This window comes from Lottia gigantea (assembly GCF_000327385.1).
Source record: "Lottia gigantea unplaced genomic scaffold LOTGIsca_1, whole genome shotgun sequence".
Lineage (NCBI taxonomy): Eukaryota > Metazoa > Mollusca > Gastropoda > Lottiidae > Lottia > Lottia gigantea.
In genome coordinates, this window is record NW_008706746.1 from 4,199,521 (window position 1) to 4,221,890 (window position 22,370).

At 35.1% G+C, this 22,370-nt stretch overlaps 2 protein-coding genes across 2 annotated transcripts; one reads left to right on the forward strand and one right to left on the reverse strand.

The window, feature by feature from the left end:
* Positions 1-2,178: 2,178 nt before the first annotated feature.
* Positions 2,179-2,727, forward strand: LOTGIDRAFT_96949 (hypothetical protein; the record flags this gene model as incomplete). The annotated part of the gene is made up of 1 exon (XM_009045628.1): positions 2,179-2,727. A coding segment is annotated over one exon (549 nt), but the record flags the coding sequence as incomplete, so codon positions are not given.
* A 2,643-nt stretch (positions 2,728-5,370) lies between these two features.
* Positions 5,371-17,014, reverse strand: LOTGIDRAFT_227965 (hypothetical protein; the record flags this gene model as incomplete). Its single annotated transcript, XM_009045629.1, has 10 exons — positions 5,371-6,337; positions 8,039-8,192; positions 8,473-8,768; positions 9,376-9,506; positions 13,316-13,434; positions 13,532-13,699; positions 14,294-14,485; positions 14,861-15,125; positions 15,904-16,013; positions 16,258-17,014. The coding sequence occupies 10 exons, from the start codon at positions 17,012-17,014 to the stop codon at positions 6,271-6,273; spliced, it is 2,259 nt and encodes a 752-aa protein (XP_009043877.1). The 3' UTR covers positions 5,371-6,270.
* Positions 17,015-22,370: the final 5,356 nt, after the last annotated feature.

Here is a 22,370-nt window from a genome sequence, read left to right on the forward strand (position 1 = left end):
GAATCTTATAAAGAAATATTAATCCAAAGTAAAAGTCGAGACACCAGAACAGTGTATTTATTGGATGATTGGTTTGTTAAAGATTATAATAATCTACCTCCAGTATATGTTTATAAAGAACCACCTGATTATTTCAGTCGAGACAATAGCAAGGTAGGCGAAGACTTCACAACTTCTAATATCCCATATTATTTGTTTTATGAGATCGTTCAATGTCATTCAGTTTCAAAGAGTTTTATTTTGCACTCACTGTGGTATAAGATCAGCATTAGACCGAAACAAAATTAGGTTAATATAATTCTACAAATCGTTGATTAAACAATCACCTGTTTTTACTTTTTTTTTCAGACTACATTATTGAATGGACAAAATATTCCCAAAACAGTGGAAGAAGTCAAATCTGAAATTTTGCGACTACTAGAGAAAGCAAGAAATCTAATGAACGGAGATCTAACCGGCCAGTCCCCACGATTCCAAGTTTCCCCGTTGGAGAAAAACGTCGATTTAGCTCTAAAGAAATGCAAGAAACCCGAGGATGGATGTATCCTGATAACTAGGAACATTATTGACCTGCACAATTACGTGGAAGAAGACATCACTTCAAATTTTGTGGAGTTATTTTATGATGAAAACGAAGAAGAACTAAGACCGTGTGAGGAATCCAGAATGAGACTAGAGTCAGTGGAACTCAAGGCACGAAATGTACTACCTAAAGAAAATATTATATCTAAAGATGTTTTATGGAGGTACAACGAAGTCATCAGTCCAAAGCTTCATCACGAATATCTCCATGAATTGTGTGAAGATCTCAAGGACCTGCTAAAGGTAAGTTTCAATAATATATAGCACATCATCGGACGATTTTGTGATTCGACCAATTACTAGCCATTAGACGGTAGTTGAACAGATGTATTTTTCATTTGAATCTAGATAGCAACCATAAATTATATTTAGAAAAAGATAATTTTCCTTATTTTCCTAGTATTTTGATTAGAACTTGCAATGGGTTAATTCTTTTATTTTGAATTTCAGATTCAAATTGATTCAATGGCTCCTAAAGTAGCAAGAAAATCATCCGATAATTATGATTTGATAGATGAAGTTTCAAGACATTGGACCAAATGTTATGATGTAGCTAGTCGATTTTACGGTCGGCGAGATTTAGTGGCTAAAATTCACAGCTATCTTCAGAATAGCACTGACTGTTGCCTACTACTTCATGGATCATCTGGCAGTGGAAAAACTAAGTTGATTTCTAAACTAGCAACGGAGGTAAGTTTACTTTCTGCCATATTCTCCTAGTACTTCAAGTTATATTAATCTGAGTTGGTCCATATCATAGTTGTTCATAATAATGAATCATTTTGTCATTTAAGCATATGTTGTGCGTCACTTGCGAGTCTCTAAAGCGTGCGTATAGATCTGTAACGATTGAATAACTATAATAGTTACAGAGTCCAAAATGTCATAGAATGCAAACAACTGCAGATAACCTTTATCTAAGTACAAGAAAGAACACAATAGTTACGTCAGAAATCAAATAATACGCGATCTAATCTCGGCATGCGATAGTTGGTGATCATGAAAATTTTAAACCAAAAAGCATTTTGTACGATAAACCTGGAATGATCACTGTCAAGAGGATTGTCTATGGACAAAAAAGAGTGAGAAAATTTGTTATCTATGTAGTAAACTTGCTCTTTTATTTATCTTAATATATGGGTTCCTATTTGTATTTTTCAGACAAATAATTTGCTTGGGTACAACACAATAACTGTTGTTCGTTTTATTGGTTATTCAGTTAACAGTTCTACAGCTCGCCAACTTCTCTATAGCATTGCCTCACAGATATGTCTAGCACTTGGGCTCGAAGACTCTAAAATCCCAGATGAAATCAAGGCAGTTCAAAGGTATCTCCATAACCTTATTTCAAATTTTCCTGCGAAGGAGAATTTGGTAATATATCTTGATGCTCTTGAGCAGCTTTATTCAGAAACGGAAGAAATCTTCTCCTGGTTGCCTGAAATATTACCAAGAAATGTCAAGATCATTATTTCAAGTCACTCCAGATCACATCACCTACCAACACTCCATGAAATAAGCAGCAGCGTCGAAATTTCTAATCTTAATTTGGATGAATGTGTTGTTCTCCTTACCCATTTCCTCAGCAGGTGGAATAGAACTATCACCCCCAAACAGATGATGATGGTCAGATACGTCTTTAATAAGTGTTCTGCTCCAATATTTGTCAAGCTGCTCGCAAGTGAACTAAAATCTGTGGCATCATATGACGAGATAGATATCCTGAAACTTCCTATTGATATTTCGGATGGAATGGATGTTCTTCTTACCAAACTCGAGGAGAAACACGGGAAAACCTTTGTTGGCAAATGCCTCGGATCCATTGCAGCTTCTAAATCCGGTCTAAGTGACTGTGAGATCAATGATATTTTATCATTAGAGGAATCAGTGTTGAATGAAATTTATACTGAATATCAACCTCCATTAAGAAGAGTAACTCCAGCCCATTGGTTGTATCTGAAGGAGAGTCTAGAAGGGTTTATCTGTAGTTTTGATTCTGATGGGGTACAAGTAAACATGCTTAAACACGATGGCTTGATTCAGATCATAACAGACCGATATCTAAGAAGAGATAAATCGAAAACACTGCTGCATTCAGTCCTAGCTGATTACTTCTTGGGAACTTGGTCAGATGGTCCCAAGCCCGTAGAGACTGATTCAAGTACAGTCTTTCCAAACAAAACAGCCGAAAGATATGTAATATCTCAGCCTCTGTCGTATAAATCAAATGGTATAACTCGGTTTAATACCAGGAAATATGACCAACTTCCCCGTCATTTGAAAGGTGCAGAACGGTTGCAAGAAATGAATCGTATTGTTTTCTTTAACTATGATTGGTTATACACTAAGATGAAGGCTTTATCATTGGAACACATTCTTGAGGACTTCGTTTTGAATCCTAGTGAAGAAGCGTCACTAGTCCAAGAAGCTTTGAGACAAGCACAACCAACCATAGAAGATAACATTGATAATCTAGGATCAGAGATCATCGGGAGACTGTTACCATACTACTTTGATCACGACAATATTCGAGCTTTGATTAAGCAGTGTGAGCTCAACGGAATTGCTAATTCCTGCTTTATACCCAATTTACCATATTTCAATACTCCTGGATCGGCATTAAAGGCAACAATTTCTTGTCCAACTGTGCCTGAATGTCTGACTTTGATTAATTCAGATAAACTATTGATCTGTAAGAAAAGGGAAGACTGCTATGTGTATGTATTTGATGTAGCATCTGGCAAGTTAAAAGATCGAGTCTTCACATCTAATGGTGATCTATACGCAACTCCAGATGGTGAACTTCTTGTGATATTCGACCATATCACCGAAGCTGCTATCAAAGTTCACGAAACATCGACAGGGAATTTCTGTGGGCAGATCATTACAACCGCATGTATTGAAGACTTTGATGGAGGCACTATCGGAAAAATTAAATTATCTAATGATATGCTCTGTACCTATATATCAACCAAAAAATCGTATTCTTATTTATGCATTGCTGATCTCAAAAGCTTAAAAATGGACAAGATAATAAAACTCGAAGGGAAAACTACCTTTTGTGAAATCTCACCAGATTTAAGATTCGTGTTTTGTAACTCGGATGACTATATTCATTGCTTTGATTTAAAAACTTATTTAGAAAATTTTAAGACTCAATTTGAATTTCGTCCACGGTCTATAAGGGTTTCGAATGATATGACGTTCTTGTATGCTTGTGGTTCACAACAAACTACCGTTGTTTGTATGAACTTGCTAGATTTCGGGATGATGCCCGTTGCAAAACTCAACGTGGAAGATGAGACCAATGGTGCTCCAGTGGAAGATTTTAGGATTTCTAACGATGACTCATGGGTACTAGTAAGAAGTAGAAATGTAATATTAGTATATGACAGTGCCCTTTTTAAACTACAATGTAGATTTGTCCGTCCTAATGAAATACCTAATGAATTCAAACTACCCAAAGGGCAATACCACAGCATGTACTTTAATGATGCTCAGTTCAGTTATGACAGTCGATTTGTTTTGTGTACTATATTCCGGATAGTTTATATTTGGAGTCTAGATGGGTCAATTGCTACCACTATTTCAGCACCAGTTGGTGTTATATCGTCACTTATGGTTTGCAAAGGAACTAAACAGTTTATAACCCATTCAGAACATCTACCAGAAATACAAGTTTGGGACATATCGTCTGCAACCAAGAAAGCTATAACCACCGACCGTTTAACCAGTAACGTGAAGAAAATAGAAGTAAACATTGACAACAGTTTGATCTTTATCCAATGTTATAAAAGTGACGAGCTTGGCATAATTGATATGAAGACTGGCACAATGATAGATCTTCTTACTCATGGACAAAACATTAAGGACTTCGCCATTACTCCAAGTGGAAAGTATGTACTGGTGACTATGGATCCAAGGGTGTCAAATTCTTCTGTTAGTATCTGGGATACAAAACGTCGTAAGATTATACGTGAGTTTGGTAATACGGTGGTTCGATGTCTACCTTGTCACCAAAATGAGATGTTCTATTTCATTGCTCAAGACGTTTTAGCCTATGATGCACCTTATTATGTCCATTCGGTAGCTGTGAAGGATAATTGCATCCAGGAACAGAAGCATCAACGTGCTTTAAAATATCTATTGGATTCCCCTTTCATAACTTCGAATGATAGCTACCTCGTAACTTTATCAGCGGAAAGCTACAAGGAGGATTCTGCAGAGTATATTAACATTGCTTTGTGTATATTTTGTTTGGATTCCGCTTTTCAACTAATCTGCCATTCGCCGGAGACCATACCAGGTAAACACAACATAGGATCAATTGTAACCGTCAAACCGTGTCACAGCTTGGAAGATACCATAGCAATATTTTACCAACCAAAAGAGTCGTCTTGCACTACATTAGGTTCGCAGTACACCACGAAAGATATTGAAATAGGTATTTGCTTGTTTGACATCCAGAATGAAACTATCACCAATGTGTTTGATCCTCTACAGTGCACTGTCAACAAAAGTATGATTTCAAAGCAAGTATTCTCAGACGATTTCTCACTCTGCCTTACAGACGCTGGAACATTGGTAAACCTATCATCACGAAGGGAGGTGTGTCTTCGATCGTTTTCGGATCAACGGCTGTTGGCGGTACAAAATTCAGTGGTAATTTATTGTAAAGGATCCCTACTTTACGCATATAGAATCTCAGATAAGACAATAATTGGTATATGTGAGGTACATTCGCCAATCTGTTATCTTAAACTCTGTTCGGATGACCATACTGTTCTCGTTGGATGTGCTGACGGGGTCGTAACAGCGTATACAGTAGTCAATGATCAAATTGATTGTCCAAAGGAAATTATCTCGAAAATAAAAGGCCGACAGTCAGATGAAAGAAATGCAACTCCCGATGAAGTTTCCAAATCATGGGATAATTTTGACAAAGGCCACGACGTTATCTTCCGTCGACCTCCCTCTGCTAGAGGTCAAGGTCCTAAAGATAAGATTCATTTGAGAAAAATTGAACCAGTACAACAGAGACCCGCATCAGCAGCTTCTACCTACTCGTCCTATTCAGTAACGCAATCTAGAGCATGTAGTATCTTGTAAGTTCGACTGTCACGCACTCCTGCATATAAAGCTAATGTGTGTGTGGGCTACTATCTCGACTAGGACTCGAAAGGGTAATATTGATTGCCATTCCACGAAACAGGAAAAGTGGAAACATGAATTTTGTTCGTTATGGAAAGGCCAAATCAGTCTGTTCGTAATAACTTATAAATGTTCTATTTTTTAGACAATTCTTAGTAGATTAGTCATTTTATTTCTGTATGTTAAATGTGCTTGTTATTCTTAGATGAGCTATATTTCAAATAGTATACTGAAAAAAAATGTTAATTTGAACTTGAGAAGACTACACATCGCCATAATGATGAAAACTAAAGCTTTTTATATAAGTCATATAATTTGTTAGTATGATATTTTATGTACAAAAATGGTAACAAAAAAACTATTGTCAAGTACAAAGGTATAATAATTAGTATCCCCATTTTTTCAAGATTTACAATCTTTTTTCTCACCCAATTTATTATTATTTATGTACATACTTTAGACATAAATTATTTTACATGAACTTTTAGTGTTGTTCGTAACAGGATTTAATATCTCGAGTATTGTTATTCTACATTTCTACAGGTTTGTACTGAGATCTTTATTACCTCCTGTATTTTCTGAACTGTTTTCCATCACAGTTAATCTATAATATAAAATACCTTCATTTAGTGATATAATAATAGTAATCAATATAAAATTATAAATAACCTTAATAGCTGGACAGTTATGTTCGATCGCGATATCGACACGAAACGTGTGAATATTACTTAGTAATGTATCTTAATTACTTAACCAATTTTCAGAACGATCAGACACCCCATACTATGTTAAATCAATCGCTAAAGGGATGACACGATGCTCCTATTGCTGCATCGCACCCCGATGACTTCCAATCGCGATATCGACACGAAATGTGGCAATCTGATTACTTGATTACTCACAGTGATTGATTTAACATAGTATGGGGTGACCGATCTGTCTGAAAATTGCTGTGAGTAATCAAGACATATTACTTAGTAACATTGCCACGTTTTGTGTCGATATCGTAGTGCGATGCAGCAAAAGAGGCATCGTGCCATGACTTTAGCGATTGATTTAACATAGCCGGGGTTGTCTGCTTGTTCTGAGAACTGTTGTGAGACACACTACTAAGTAATATTGCCACATTTCGTGTCGAAATCGCGATCGGAAGTGATCGGGGTGCGATACAGCAATAGGGGCATATTGGCATGACTTGAGCGATTGATTTAACATAGTACGGGGTGGGGTGTCTGGTCGTTCTGAAAATTGTTGTCAGTAATGAGAATGAATGAATGCATTTAAGCGTCAAACGGTAAGTTTTATGACAATTTTGAGAGCTCAAACGAAATTGATTGCGGCAACAGTCGTTACACCGATTTGAAAAATTGACAATTTGGTCGAAATGACTCGAGACTAAATTATTTGGCAAAACAAGTACAAAAGAGTTATTTCCCCCTACCATTTCGCTGTAATATTGCTCATCGTTGTAAGATATCTACATTAGTCCAGAATAAACTATAAGGGTAATCACGGGGGGTAGCCTTCAACGTGAAATCGTCATATAAGGGAAATCACGGGTGGTAGCCTTTAATCTGTAATCTTTAACACCTTTAAATTAACATCGGTGTGGTGGTTATGTAAGTCAGTAGAAACAGAACGTAATATACACAGGAGACCTTTCCCATGTCGGCATGGAAGGAGACACTGAGAGATTAAGAAACTATAGGGGTAAAGAAAAGGAATCGGTCAGGCATGGCAATTAGGATTAAGGAACAGCAAGGGACCTTTACACAAAAGAAATATGTCATATGTTGGCCATTTGGTGGGAGAGATAAATAGGAGTGTAGTTAGGGTTTGGGGTATTCATTCTTTAGCTGGGGAGAGAATCAGATCGTTTAAATATTCTAAGAGTCTTGGGTATACTTCTTGGATTAGTGTAGATCTCCAGTTATTGAATGTAAATAAATTATAGTTGATATAGACGAGTATTTCTTATCCTGCACCCTGTTTGTAGAGCCCAAAAACAAGAAGAACGCGTCTACGATAAACCCGTTTATAGACTCGTTTACAGTTTTCAAGTAGAACCCGACAAAGTAACTTGTCTACATCGCCATTATCGGGAAAAATTTCAAAATTTTAGATGGGAGGAAGCGTTGGAATTGTCTGATATTTGCTGTGAATATTCAGGACACATACGTACCTCTCTGCCAAATTTCACATCGATAGTTCTACGGGAAGGCTAGGGGGCAAAACAGCAACAGTATCAATCACGTTTCAGAATCAGAATGTTCCGAAGGACAAAAATATTATCGATTTGACTTACACTTGTTCATCAGTTAAGGTTAATGACGTGTCTTCTGGTTGCCCTATAGTATTCACTTCAGCACTGACGTTTATTTTTGTATCATCGTCCGGTTTTGTCACGTTATTAGATGCAGCTTCCGTCCGGTCTGCCGCACTTGCGTTCGAATCTTTGTCTAAAATATAAATGAGCTGTGCTTGATACTGATACTTTGAAACTTTAAGATAGCTTGCCATTGCAGGGTAATGTAAGCCCACTGGCAGCTTTGATTTTCAATAAAAAAATCGAATCTTCGATCAACTTGTCGATTGTAGTTGCCCTTGATCAAAAAATTTTTAAGCTGAGCATTTCGATCATATCGACTGTTACATATTCGAATTGATGCTTTGAATCACTTGTCGATCTGAGTCTACTCAATGAGGATCGATACTGAAAGATACAAAAAATGTGCCTACCAGTATTCTTTTCTTTAAGTTCTTTGTGTTTCTTATCATTGGACTTTTCCGACTTTTTCTTATCCCCTTTCTTTTTAAGTTCTTCGTTATCATTAAATACCGGATTAGATCGACCTTGTGGACGTCTTTGTAACGTAGCTGCTTCGGTATCAACCCAGCCATTTGTATTTTCCTTATTTGTTTCGCTATCGGTAATGAACGATGTTATTCGAATGCAACCATCAGTTTTGTTGACGTCTTTTGGTTCTTCTGGTGACGATACCGAGGTTGCTGCACCATAACTTCCGGCTCTGGACCTAAAAAAAGGCTATTGAATAAGAAGACAGACCTGATCTGAATCCGATCTTACATTATTAAGAAGCTGCTTGCGCAAATGGCTGTGTTCAGATCCAACAAATATATTTTTCTCTTTGTTTGTATTCTATGATATTTTCATACTAAAAAATATCTTCAATCTTTTTTTTTATGAACTTGTGCTAGATTAGCCCAAGTCGAAAAGTTATTTATCTGTAAAGCTGATATTTTTTAGAATCATAATTAAAAAGTGTATATTATTTAAGGAATAAGTTACACATGCATCGCTTGGACACCAGTCAATACTAACTGAATCGTAAACCATGGGGGATGAAACGAAGCCACCCTTTCTGAACGTGAAACGATTTTTGTGCCTCTATCAGATTAGGTCATCATCTTCTCAATGGTCAAGCTAGCGTACAATCCGAAAAACTCGCTGTATTAACACAAGAAAAGTTGCTATTGTAGTCGGAATGTAAGGCGAATTGCATAATAGCTTGATCGTCTAACACCAGTTTCGTATATCTTTTCCCGGGAAAAGTTGGTATGTCTCTACTTCGCTTTACACATTTCTCCCCACAGCAAAAAGACAGAAATGTAAAAACTTACTTTTTTCTTTCCTTCACTAATGAGTATATGACCATAGCGAAGAAAACTATTATCAATAATATAACCACTACTATAACACCTATTAACCATTCAGGTAAATTAGACGATTCTGATCCCGCTCTACCACCATTCTGAAAATATAGTTTATGGAATAGTCATTGATATATCTATATTTACTTTACCACCTCTTGTCCCAGGCCAATCGTGACTATCAAAATCATATTTAGAGTTAAAGCGGATGTCTGATAAATAAAAAAGTTTTTCAGGAATTGAGACTAAATCACAGCCACTTTGTCATTGTTAGGATATTTTTGAATAACGGAAATGACGACAGTTTAAACTTCCACTAACTTATCCTTAAATTAGAGGATGGCGGATTCCAATTCTAAAATAAATGTTGGTAGCAAAACAAGAACCGATAATGCTCATTTATCTCCTTATATTCAATACCATTTGCTTAGACATTATTCCGGGTGTGAGAATGTGTCCTGTAGCTGCAGGAGCAAAAAAGAGGAATATAAGGGTCAAGTGTGTTCAACGGCGGTCTAGAATCTTTGTCTAAAACGTAGCTTAGCACATGGATTCAAAGAAATTTACAAGTTGTCTTGAAGAGCTTGTAAATGTCATTACATGTTCTTCTTTTTCACCACCTTTCTAAAGTCAATTCTTGATGTAGGAAAAAACGAAATGTCTCATTTCGATACAACGATATAAATCCTTCACTTCGCAGGTAAACGGAGAATGGGAAAGATTTTATCCCCCATTATTGACATTGGTGTAAGAACAATGGCAATCACATGTACATTCTTACTAACAAACTTAACGATTATTTTTGAACTCTTCTTCAAATGAGGTCAGAAAAGGTCAGATCAGTCTCACCTTCCATCTTTTTTTCGCCTACCAGGTCAAAGATGACATTTCAAACTAAACTGTCTGCAGAAAGATATAAGTCGGTCTATTTCACATTCACATTTTTGTGTCGTTTTTTTTAAATCATAAAACAGAATAAAGAATTCCAAGAGGAATCTCAAGAAAACAGGAAAACGATACCTATTGGTTGCAAAATTATCAGTATAATGGATATGCATGTTTTCTTAAGAGAAGAAAATAAATATTGTTTATGAAATAATTTAATCCCAACCCAATCCTTTCTGAATGATAAAACTAAAATATCGCGTAGTCCAATGAGGTAATCTGGAAACATACTAAAAGTATCAAATCCCAATTGAGTGTAGGCTATATCCAATTCGATCTTAATATTGAAAACAAGTTTGCACGAAAAAATACTTAATGTATGCCAAATCCATTGAATATATTTATCAAATAAAACCGTCTTAATATATTGAAATTTATCTTGATACGGGTTCAAGTAATGAGAACTATTGACGCAATATCTTTTCCTTTTTTTGCACAAACGAATATTTGAAATGGAACTGTACCGGTGACAATCTAAACGATAATCCAAGTGGTCCATCTTGAAAGTTCATCCTAAAATATCTAATGTGTACCAGATATCGTTTTTAAGATTATAGTTTCTGATATCAACGCCTCTCTAATTCTAGACATTATTTTTGATATTTCCTTATTTTTTACGGAAAACAATGTAAATAAATAAATAAATATTTTACCTTTGTGAAATATGACCCGAGCAATAATAAGAAGTTGACTTATAACAGCATGTTTCTATTATTAGTCACTAACTCGTGTTGGTTTAAACTTATTCTAAAAATTTACCTCAAAATCGAGTGGTTGAGAATCGTAATGAAAAAGTTGTTCTAATTCCTCATATTCAACAGGATCCATGAGAATCACAACAGTATCAAATCTGACACTTTTTCACAGCCAAATTACTAGAAGAATGTTTGATACTTTTTCCTTTTACCAGAGTGATTTACATCATTGAGGTCTGTAAAAAAAGTCCGGCAACTTATGACAAATAACACATCCCCGATTCAAACGACCGAATCACTGTATTTGCATACATGAACGTGGGTAAATACAGACTATTTGCTTTGTTAAACTGTAACCAAGCCAAGGTAGTTTTCAGTTAAATCTGGCTTCGAACTGAAGTCGGCGAATCGACGCATAAACACGTAAAGGTCCAGTTAACTTTTACCTAAAATGTATTTCTAATAAAAGTTACGTACAACTGTTAAATACCGCATACACATGTTGAAAATAAAGAGGTTTAAATGTGATGTTTGTGAAAAAGTTGAAACTAGAGAAAATTAGAGTGAATTTAAACTAATTACTATCTTTACTAGGGGATTATTGAGTGTCAAAGGCGTAAATTAGAAAACAGTTGTAACATTTTAACGTTTATTTACATACAATTGACGTATAAGGATAAAACTATTCATCAGTGATTACCAGTATTTGGAGCTGAATGCCACAGTTTATTGTCTCACACATTGATTATCATAATAGCTAAACTTAAAGGACCTTTGAGTGTGGTCAATATGAGTAGCTTACAACCATTATAATGACGAATGAAAAAAAAAATCAAGAATCAGTTTCAATTAGGTAATTCCTTTAACTTTAAATAACTTTAATTCAATTTTGAATAATTAAAAAAAAAAAAAAAAAAATTCATGCTGTTATCGTTTTCCCACACTCAAAATACATAAAATATTGACCGATTGTCTGTGACAGTGGTAGTTATTTGACCATCCTTTGATAAATCTGAATTTTGTCAGAACAAATAGTGTGTGTGTTTGAAAGAGAATTTGAAACAAAGTCGATATTTTCATAACTCTTGTGTTATAAGTAGTGTGTTGAGTAAGACAATAATTTTGTGTCTGGTTATACGCCCACATCTCTCTGTGGACGTATATTGTCGGCACCCATGTCCGTCCATCGGTTCGTCCGTCCGTCGGTCCGTCCGCCGGCAACGTTTGCTGGTAAACGCTCTAAAAACTAGAGTTTTTGATGGAATCAAATGAAATTCGATATGTGTATACATATTCATAAAACGAAGATCAAGTTCGAATTTTAGCTATTTTCGACCGTTAAAAGCAGAGTTATTGCCCTTGCCCCAGAATCTTGAATATGCTATTACTCTCTTAGTTTTCAACTGATTTTGATGAAACTTAAAATGGATGTTATTGGACCTAAATCGAAAGGTTTAAGAAAGTTTAGTTTGCTTCTAATTAAATTTAAGGCTTTTTCAATATTTAGGCCTCTTACGTCAATTTTGAGGAGTTATCGCCCTTTAACCTCTATACAGAAAGTGCTTCTATCAACATCATTTGCTTGTAAACGCTCTAAAAACTAGGTTTTTTGATGTAATCAAATGAAATTCGGTATGTGTAGACATATTTATAAAACGAAGATCAAGTTCGAATGTAAGCTATTTTCGACCGTAAGAAGCAAAGTTATTGCCCTTGTCCAAAAATCTTTAATATTTACCAACCGCATGCCGCGGTGGGCGTATCTGGCTGTGGTTCACTATCTTTTTGTTATCATCAGTTAATCTATGAACACAGTACGTACATGAAAAGCAAATTACAATTTTGTGTCCTATATTACTAGTCAATCCGTAATGATTAAAACACTATACAGAGTGCAGCGACAATGTTTTGCTTACTAAGGTGGTTTATTCTCATCGTGATACAGGCCGCGGTTTACATGGCGGCAAGATCTTAGATCCCATAATAACAGATAATGGAATTAACGTACCAATTTCTGACTTATTGATAATTTTTTATAGTTGTGGAAATCCGGGATCAATTTAAAGGGAACAGTTCGTCTTTTGTCAATTTTCCCTGATTCGTTGAATGTAGATTTTGAAGCTTGTTACCTTATCAGTTTAGTTGTTTAATGTTCACTGCCTTGTAAATGTTCATCACTAACTATGACAGCCGCACGTCTGACGTGACGTTTGAACACCATTTCTTTCAGGGGGCTTCCTACGATGTAATAGATAAAGGACTATACTTACTTGGTCTTTACTTAGTTCGGATAGATCATCTGATAGTGGTTGATCTTGAGATACAAAAGTTGTTATAATTGGTGGTTCTGTAACTACACCTTGCTCTATTACCAGACTTCCAAAAATATCTGAAATAAGCATAAATAATAAATAAGTAAAGCTTTCTTCGATATTGGTAGCTTAATTGGCAGTTAATTATAAAAGTGTTTCGGAGCAATAACATACCTGGCAGTATTACTGTATATGATAAATTAAAACCAGAATAAACTGTCTCTTCTTCTAATTGTTTCGATGTGAAATGTAACCAAACTTTATCCGAATCTAATGTAACATTCAATGCTTTTGTAAGGTTTCCGGAGTAAGTTTCGAATGGTCCTTCAAATACATCCTCTCCTAGAAGTACAACAAATAAATAAATGAAACGCCGTTATTAGTGCTTTGATTTCAACAAGAATTTGTGGAAAATGAAATCTAAACGATATCAAGACGTTTGGTCTTTTTTCCTAACTATTTTGCGCCTTAATGCTCAGTTGAGGAGTGCATTGATGGGCACAGTATGGCGATAATAGTATCTCTTTCTAATGGATATTGTGACCCTGTTAAATGGGAATTTCTCACACCTACGAAGATGCGTTTTTTGCCTAAAATAGTATTAAATTACCTTTACAATGACGGTAAATTAGTGTTGGGAATCACCGTAATTTTCGTTTCGTAAATATCGTGTGACTCGACCCGGCATGACATAAAAAAGGGTGTAGGGAGGAAATGATGGTATGACTGAACTACAAAAATATTCATATTACCAAAGCTATCTGATTTTTTGTAGATCCGAGGTATCTAAATAAGTTTAAAACCCCCGCACCTGCGAAGATGCGGAAACAGGGCTTACTTTTTCTGTCTCTACACCAGTCGACCTCTGTCCAAATAGCTATGGTTGTTATTCGAAACTTACATTATCTTGGGCCGTAATTGTGAATGCATTCCTACCTTTTCCAACTAAAAGAAAATCTCTGTCATCCTGAACTAAGAAATCATGTACAATAAGCTGTATTTTAGACATTGGAGGAGCTAGAATTCGCCAGGAACATTCACTATTGATGGGATATGGGTTAGGATAGTTAACTGACGTTATGGTACCATGTTCACTCGTAAATACTTCATTATTGAATCGGCATATTTCTGAAGAAAAAGTAAATTTCATGAGAGTTTCAACTTACTTTAGGTTACCTCGGATGAACACACAGTTACAAGTCCGTTTTTCGGATTAAAATTAATCTTTAAAATAGTGTTATGCGACTAATAAGAAGAGTGGGCTTAATCTAGTATGACTGTGATGAGAATCTCGGCATATTCAAGCAAGATTAGTTTTTCACAGTACCAAACTATTCCAGATATGAAAACATTATGTTAAGTTAGAATAGGTAGAAAAGTGATAATATTATATGTATCAATGTCAATAAAGTGTAGGTTACCTTATTCTACCTTAAAGACACACTATGTTATTTGCCTTCTGAAAGGTTCAAAGATGTATAAAATTGTAATTTTATAACTTACCTTGTAAAATAACCTCAAAATAAATCAGAAAACCTTTAGCTGAAACACTGTCATCAGATTGAAAATTGATCCACATTGAGTTAGATGGAATGATAGTTTCTTTCTCTTCCTCAAGGTGCCCAAACAATGTCAGTACTTTAGAAGACTGGACATCCGGAAGTAAACCGATACCAATAGTGACTTGATCATATATCTCGGTATATAAACTTTTTATTACAATCTTTATCACAGAATTAGCTGGAGCGTTTATAGTCCACGAACACACCTGAAAAGAATCAATCTAATTCAAATGCGCGTTTGAGTGTTCCGTTCCCTGTTGTTCTCCACTTACCATCCATGATCTGACGAGATTGTTATGTATCCCATAAAGCTTTTTTAAGAAGAATGTTGTCAGATCATGGATGGAAACATACAGATCAGTTTGTTAATCAGACTTCTAAAAGTGTTAGTGATAAAGCCAGTCAGATGTGATGATGCACATGCTACAAAGATCATTGGCCTTGATTAAGATACTAGCTGTACAGTAATGGCTCTTTTTTTCTCTTTTTTAGTAGGTCGAAAATTAAGATAAATGTAACATATCCATAAGTATAACTATTTAAATTATAACGTAAGGTTTTAAAGTTTGTTATGCTTTTTGATAACTATACTGTACGCATGTGAGTAAAATAAACGCCTAATTGTAGAGAAATTTGGTTTGATCAAGAAGATACATAGCATACTTTAGAAATATTTTAAGGTATTATTTAGGATGATTTTAATAATGAAAACATTTTACAAAAAAGCGGAATACCTCTTTGAGCCTTCCTCCCTGTAAATAGTACATTTCGAGATTATAAGAGCTATAAACAGATGTATCCATTGTAGGAACATCCACGCTGTCCTATTGACATTGCAGGTGGAGAATGATTTTTCTGCATTTAACCTTATAGGTCATCTCGATCTGTGATCCGAACTTGCTTCACTTAAAACTAGTCTTTGGCAGATCAATTGGCCTATCTCTGTGAATAAAATAGCAACGATAAGATTTAATAATGACTAACCTCGCTGTTAGAATAGTTAGAGAAGGGATATCCTGGTGAAATCAAATTTCCTTGTAGTTTCTTAACTTCTCCACCGCAAGTTGAATTTTCTTGTCTTGGAAATGTTGCTTCTAATAAAGGTGACATTTATTTAAAAAAAAGTATTGATACAGTGATATTTCATATTTTCCAAAGTTTCGAATATCTTAGTATGTCAAAGAAATGGTAATAAATTCCCTAAATCTGCGTGTGTTAAAATTCAGACTCATGCGTAAATAGACTAATACTTTTATGCTCATCGATTTCAACTACCAAGCTCTATCAGTATCACTAGTCATTGTGTTTAAGGACATTATTTTATGTGAAGTTACTTACCTTCACTAGTTTCAGTAAACATGATTGCTATTTGAGCATTCGAATTGACGTGGTCATATTTTAATGTCAGCCATATCTCTGTTCCGTTGAAAATAATATCTCGAGGTATCTTGGTCCCTGTTATTCGTCTCATTTTAGTAGCACCGCCCATTCCAACAGATAACTGCAGATATTCCTTCTCCAGATTTAAAGACAAACTATTGAACCGGATCTTGACGTTAGGTCCCATTGGCACACGAATTCTCCAACGACATACAGAGAGAGTAAAATTGTCCAAATTTGATTTGTACATTAGAAAGGGATTAGGGAAGATAATATCACCAGATGGTTTCGTTAGATCATGAACACAATCATTAGTTACAGATTCGGTTAAAAGTGTCGCCATGTCTTTGAAATATGTAGCAGAACTCGTTGCAACAGTCGTCATAGAGTTATCGTTCTTGGCAATACTTCCTTTCACAACGATAGTGTCAATAATCTGAGTTGACTCAATGAGTTGAGGATATCCATACCTTCTTGAGGGGACACTGGATGTTATTGGTGAATCTGCTAGCTTAGAAAAGTGAGATTGTTTTTGTCTTTGATATGGAAACTGCGTGTTTGTTTTATTAGAAACTGTTTCTGCAGTTGATGTCGGGAATAATGGTTTTAGTTTCGATGTTGACCTGTTTTTTACGCTCAACTGAAAATGTGGGCGAGGTTTCACTGTAGATCTTCTACGTTCTGCTGAAACAACCAAAACGTTTTGCTTATTCATAGTAAATGTCTTATTACTTACTGTACTTAAATCTACTTATAATCTTTGGATATTGTCCTGTCGTTATGATAGGATAAAAATAGGTTTGGTACAGCTTATGTTTCGACAGATAGAATTGGAAAAGAACTTGATCAATTTTGACAACAAAAATTGTTTAAACAAATACCTGCTAATAAGGAATTTAGCAGTTTTTAACAAAACTAACTTTTAAATCATACATAATTTTCGATTCAGTCATATGGAAATAAAAGTTTTGAAATGAACAAATAAAGCATTATGTTGATCTTCATTGATTAGGCTAACCAAATTCCTGTGGCTAAACGGGTGGACAATTAGTTTGTTTGTTTTATTTCGCCTCACTTTAAACATTTTAAAAATACAATGGCCTGCAATGTTCTCTTCAAAAAATAACCGTAACCAACTGTGGTAAAAGACTTGAAGTTCCATTTCGCTGGTACCAACCATTGGACCAAGGCATATGTTGAAATAAAATAATGAATTGATGCACATCAAGCTCTGAAACTTTTATTTTTAGTGCAAATAACATCTGTACGACAAAAATACTTCTTCCATTGCACACTAAGTGCACCATACGGACTAGCGATATAGAAAAAATAGACCTTTATTTAAACCTCATTAATATGTGAGTTTTTGCGAGTATGATCAATACGATTCTGTAGGACTAGACGTTATTAAAGATATATCTCAAGATCTTGTTTACTGGGTTGTACACCACGCTTCTCGGACTTCCATTTATAGAGCCTGAACATTCCTTAGAATATTTTCCTGTGTGAAAAACAGCAACAATGAGATTGCTGAATTTCCCAGACACTATAAATTCAAATAATTTCAATACATGTATATCAGTATGAAATACAATCATGTATGGGAAAATAACGTTTTATACAGGTGTTTATGGTACGCCTTTGTGCCGTCGTACAATATAAATTTCAACACTGCATTGTCTTTATCTCAAGAAAAGATTACTACGTTTCACATTCTTGCTGTCCTATTTTTGAAAAAATAACATTTAGGAAATCAAATCCTGATGTAAGTAAAAAGAATGTTGCCAATCAAAATAAAGGAGGCATTCTTAAAAGCTAATTTTTGAAATAATATTCAACTTATTACATAAACACAAATTTTAAGGCCACATTCACATTTAGTTGTTACTCTTCTAAAGGAAATACCAATACATGTATATCATACAGTCATATTTCACAGAAATTGCAGGGATTCAATTAACTTAAATAGTCAAGCAATCAAATCTGGTAAGATATCAATATAACGTCAGCTGTGTATATACTGAAAAGAATACGTCTGAAATGTTGGCCTTGTTTTATCCCTTTTCATTTCATAACGGAATGAAGTGAAGTCTAGCGCCCTTTGGATTAATTCAAATGATGAATTTGGTTGGTGTAATTACATGATTTTGTATTTAAACAGAAAGTTATTTCGTCCAAATAACCAAAAAGTGTTTCCATGCAAAAACAATAAAATCAGTATACAAACCATAAGATTGTGTAGTGCGTGCTTGAGGATGATGACATAAAAATCCTATAAAATACAAATAATAGATCCTAAATATCATCACTGAAAATATAGATAATCAACATTCGTACACACGTCCTTTATATTATTCTCCGTCTGTCCCCCTGCCTAGTATTTCAAACGCCGCTTGCCATACTATTGAAAGACAAAACGTTTACCAGCATTGTTGGAGAAGATAAAGCCAAAACTAATATTGACGACACAACCGAAACGGATTAAAGCGGAGATGTTAAAGAATATTCCCAGTTGAAACGGATTCCATAAGATTTGAAGATAATCTTTTCTTCTATAGTATTATGCGTTTAAAGGAGCGAATTGTAAGACATATGAGACTTTTTAACGCAGCAAATTTGATATATATCTGAAGTTTTTTGTTGTGAAGTATTACTGCAAATCATCTATACATGAATCATTTAATTTCCAAAACGAAAAGGATCATCAAAGTAAAAATAAAATATTTTTGAATAAAACCTGGTGTAATAGTATATCTGAACTCAACTGGACTTAAAATAGTTAAGGACTTTGTGAATAAATACCATTGCTTACACTGTCTCACCCCTGAATGGAAAAGTTCGAGCCTTTAAGGGCCCTTTAAGTAAAAAAATTCATATCATTTGAGAGACTACGACAGTCAGCACAGTGTCTTTGTGGGTTAGTGAAAGGCAGTTATTCTCACACGGAGTATAATCTAGATAAATACTGTACATCTCTCACTATTTGTTACCATGTTATTATCTTTTGATCGATATATTTCACAATTACTTACTTAATAATGAAATAATAGTTACAACCTTGAACTTTAAAACTCTTTGCTTGTGCCCGAACTTAAGGCTCAGGTAAGTTCATGAGTATGTGCAAAGAAACAAAATAAAAAGATAGCTTGCCAGGCAAGGTAATATACGCCCACTGGCAGCTTTGAATGTAAACAAAATAGTACAGAAACAATCACCAGTATGAAATATTCAACCTTCGGTCTTACAATTCTTTTGAACTTTATGGGCGATACTGTATAATATTACCAAGTTTCGTCAAAACCTGTCATGAATTGGGCTTCCTCGAGTGTTTACAGGCTAAGCTTGAACGCGTTTTTAAGACCTAAATATTTTTCTATTCTTCTGATTTTCGCTAATGGTTCATTCTTGGTTGGTAACAAACATTTACACCAAGTTCCACTAAGTTTCCTCAAAATCCATCAAGAATTGTGCCTTCTGGCGTGTTGTATTGGCTAACAATTGAACGCGTTTTTAAGAACAAGGGCAATAACTCATACTGTTATTGAATGATGTGTGATGAAGCATTTTCAAACTTCAGTCATTTAATGTTGAGCCAATTCTCCACATCACCATCGATGCTCTTTGTTCTATTCTTTTTGTTGGTCGAATGGGTTTTTTTTTCAAATTCGTAAAAATTATAGACCAAAATCTAGAGAAATGTGTCCCTTAAACTAGTAAAATCCAGCCATTAATTTGTTAATGCCAAACCTATTTAAACTATTTTCGTAAACATGTTAAGTTCGTTATGCTTTTTGGTCGGTGTAAGAATACTACGGATTTACGTAAGATACACACTTAATGGTATAGAGAAATATGTGTCCTGTGTGTTCTGAAGTTGCCAACTAATTATATCGATCCATTATATCTATCGTGTCTAGATTGGACAGTGTTTGTGCGGCGTAGAATTGATGTCTATTTTGGCTCCACATGTGTCTGGTAAGCTTGAAAAGTGATGGACGGAAGCTGGTAAATTTCTGATTTCATGAAGCACAAATGTCGCTAATTCATTTGACCCTCTACCACCCTCAGTTTCCTCCCAAAGGCTTACCATTTGCTGCGGCAGAGATTGTCAAATTGTATACTGCATGTTTTCTCTTATCATAAATTTGGGCAGCACCAGCATTGAGTGATTAAGACAGCTTGGTATTTGTCGCCACTCTAATGCTCGAGTCTCGGTTTGTCTCTTGCCTTCTTCGCATCTGCCTTTGCTTTTTGTGCTGCGCTCTCAATTATCACGAAGCGTTACCTTGTCTTCGGCTGAAGCCGAACACAAGTACACTAGTCTTTCATTGGACTCGGTGACAAATACCTTTCTGTAGCGTCTTTCTTTAGCCGGGTTTTCGAAAGAGGTTTCAACAAAGTGTAGTGCGTATAGCCGGTACATTAACATGCTTAACATAGGGTATTTATTGCACATTGATATCCTTGCGGTAATAATGTGGTTCGATGCTAGGGAACCCACTAATGTGGTCTCCGACATGTTGCAACCCCTATTCAAATGTTTTGTTTTTGCGAAACTTTCCCAATGCGTAGATCTTTGCCAATATATGCATCAGATTTCCAGTAAAGCACTAAAGGTTGTTTTGATAACTTTGACTTTATAAGTATATGATTTCTCTTTTCGTTTATTGAAGATCATCATTATGCATTTGTAGTTCAAAAACCCTGAATATCTCATCAATTTAGGGTCAGTTATGCTGAGTTTTTCCACAAATCTCTTGAAATCAATAGCAATAACCTAGAAGCATTGAATTATCACACTCCAATTTTATTCATAAGGTTAACAGCCTAATCTCCATATTGATGACGTATATGATCTTTGAATGGCATTTAGTAAAGTTGTTGGATATAATGAAAAAATTCTTATGGATCACAATTACTGACTTTATTTGAGCGACGTTTCGACCAGTGTTCTCTGGTCTTTATCAAGCAATGAATAATGTTACAAAGATTAAGAAGCATATATAGAGCATATATATAGGTAAAGAGAAAACAACATAACAAAACAAAGGATTAAGAACCCAATTAAAGTATCTAACTTCTAATGTTTGATAAGGTGATCATAGGCTCTGGGAATGAAAACTCCGGGATCTCTGTTGATTGACGGATTATGTCTTCTTATAAACAGACTGAACTTGTACTGTAATTTATGGAAACTTGATGTTAATATTTCTAAAATTAAAATTATGATATTTAAGAAAGGTCGGGCTAATTTAGACACTATTTTTTTAATTATAACGGCTATCCATTAGGAAATGTTAAAACTTTCAGTTATCTAGGGGTTGAATTCTCTAACAATGGTTTGTTCACTTCAACTCAGAAATCTATATCTGTAAAGGGGAGCAAAGGTTTATACCAGTTATTTCATGTTTTTGAAAATGTATATTTAAGTGTAAAACAACAATACAAATTGTTTGATTGTTATATTGGTTTTATTTTAAATTATGCATCTGCTGTTTTGGGTTTTCATGTTGTACCCGATATTGAAAGAGTCTATATTAATTTTTGTAAAAAAAAATTCTTGAGTTAAATCACCTACGCCTTCTATGGGGAGTCTGGGGTCATTCGTTTGTACTTTTAACGCATTGACATAATTTTAAAATATCGGTTAAAAATCATATGAGATAAAAATTCGTTACTGTATTTTATTTATAATGTAACATGTAATAGTTCGTAACAAATTTAAAAGGTGTAATTGGGCTCTATAAAGTCACATGTATGTTAGACTCTTTGGGATTTTCGTCGGACTTGATCAACCAAAGGGAGGTAACCACTGCTTTGAACCCCAAAAAATACAGACGATGAATAATGGACGTTGTTGAGGTCGAGATAATACCTTCGGATTTTTCAACCCGGTTTCCCCCTGTCAGTGATGCAGGTAAGGGGTGCTGACATGGATAAAGCGTCTAGTCGTTCGGATGGGACAATTAACCGTGTGCTACAGGCTTTGCACGTTAAAGATCCCTCGACAGAGTAGACTAATGCCGCTGTCCTGGCAAAATTTCCCTCATTGCACCCTGCATGGCACCCGT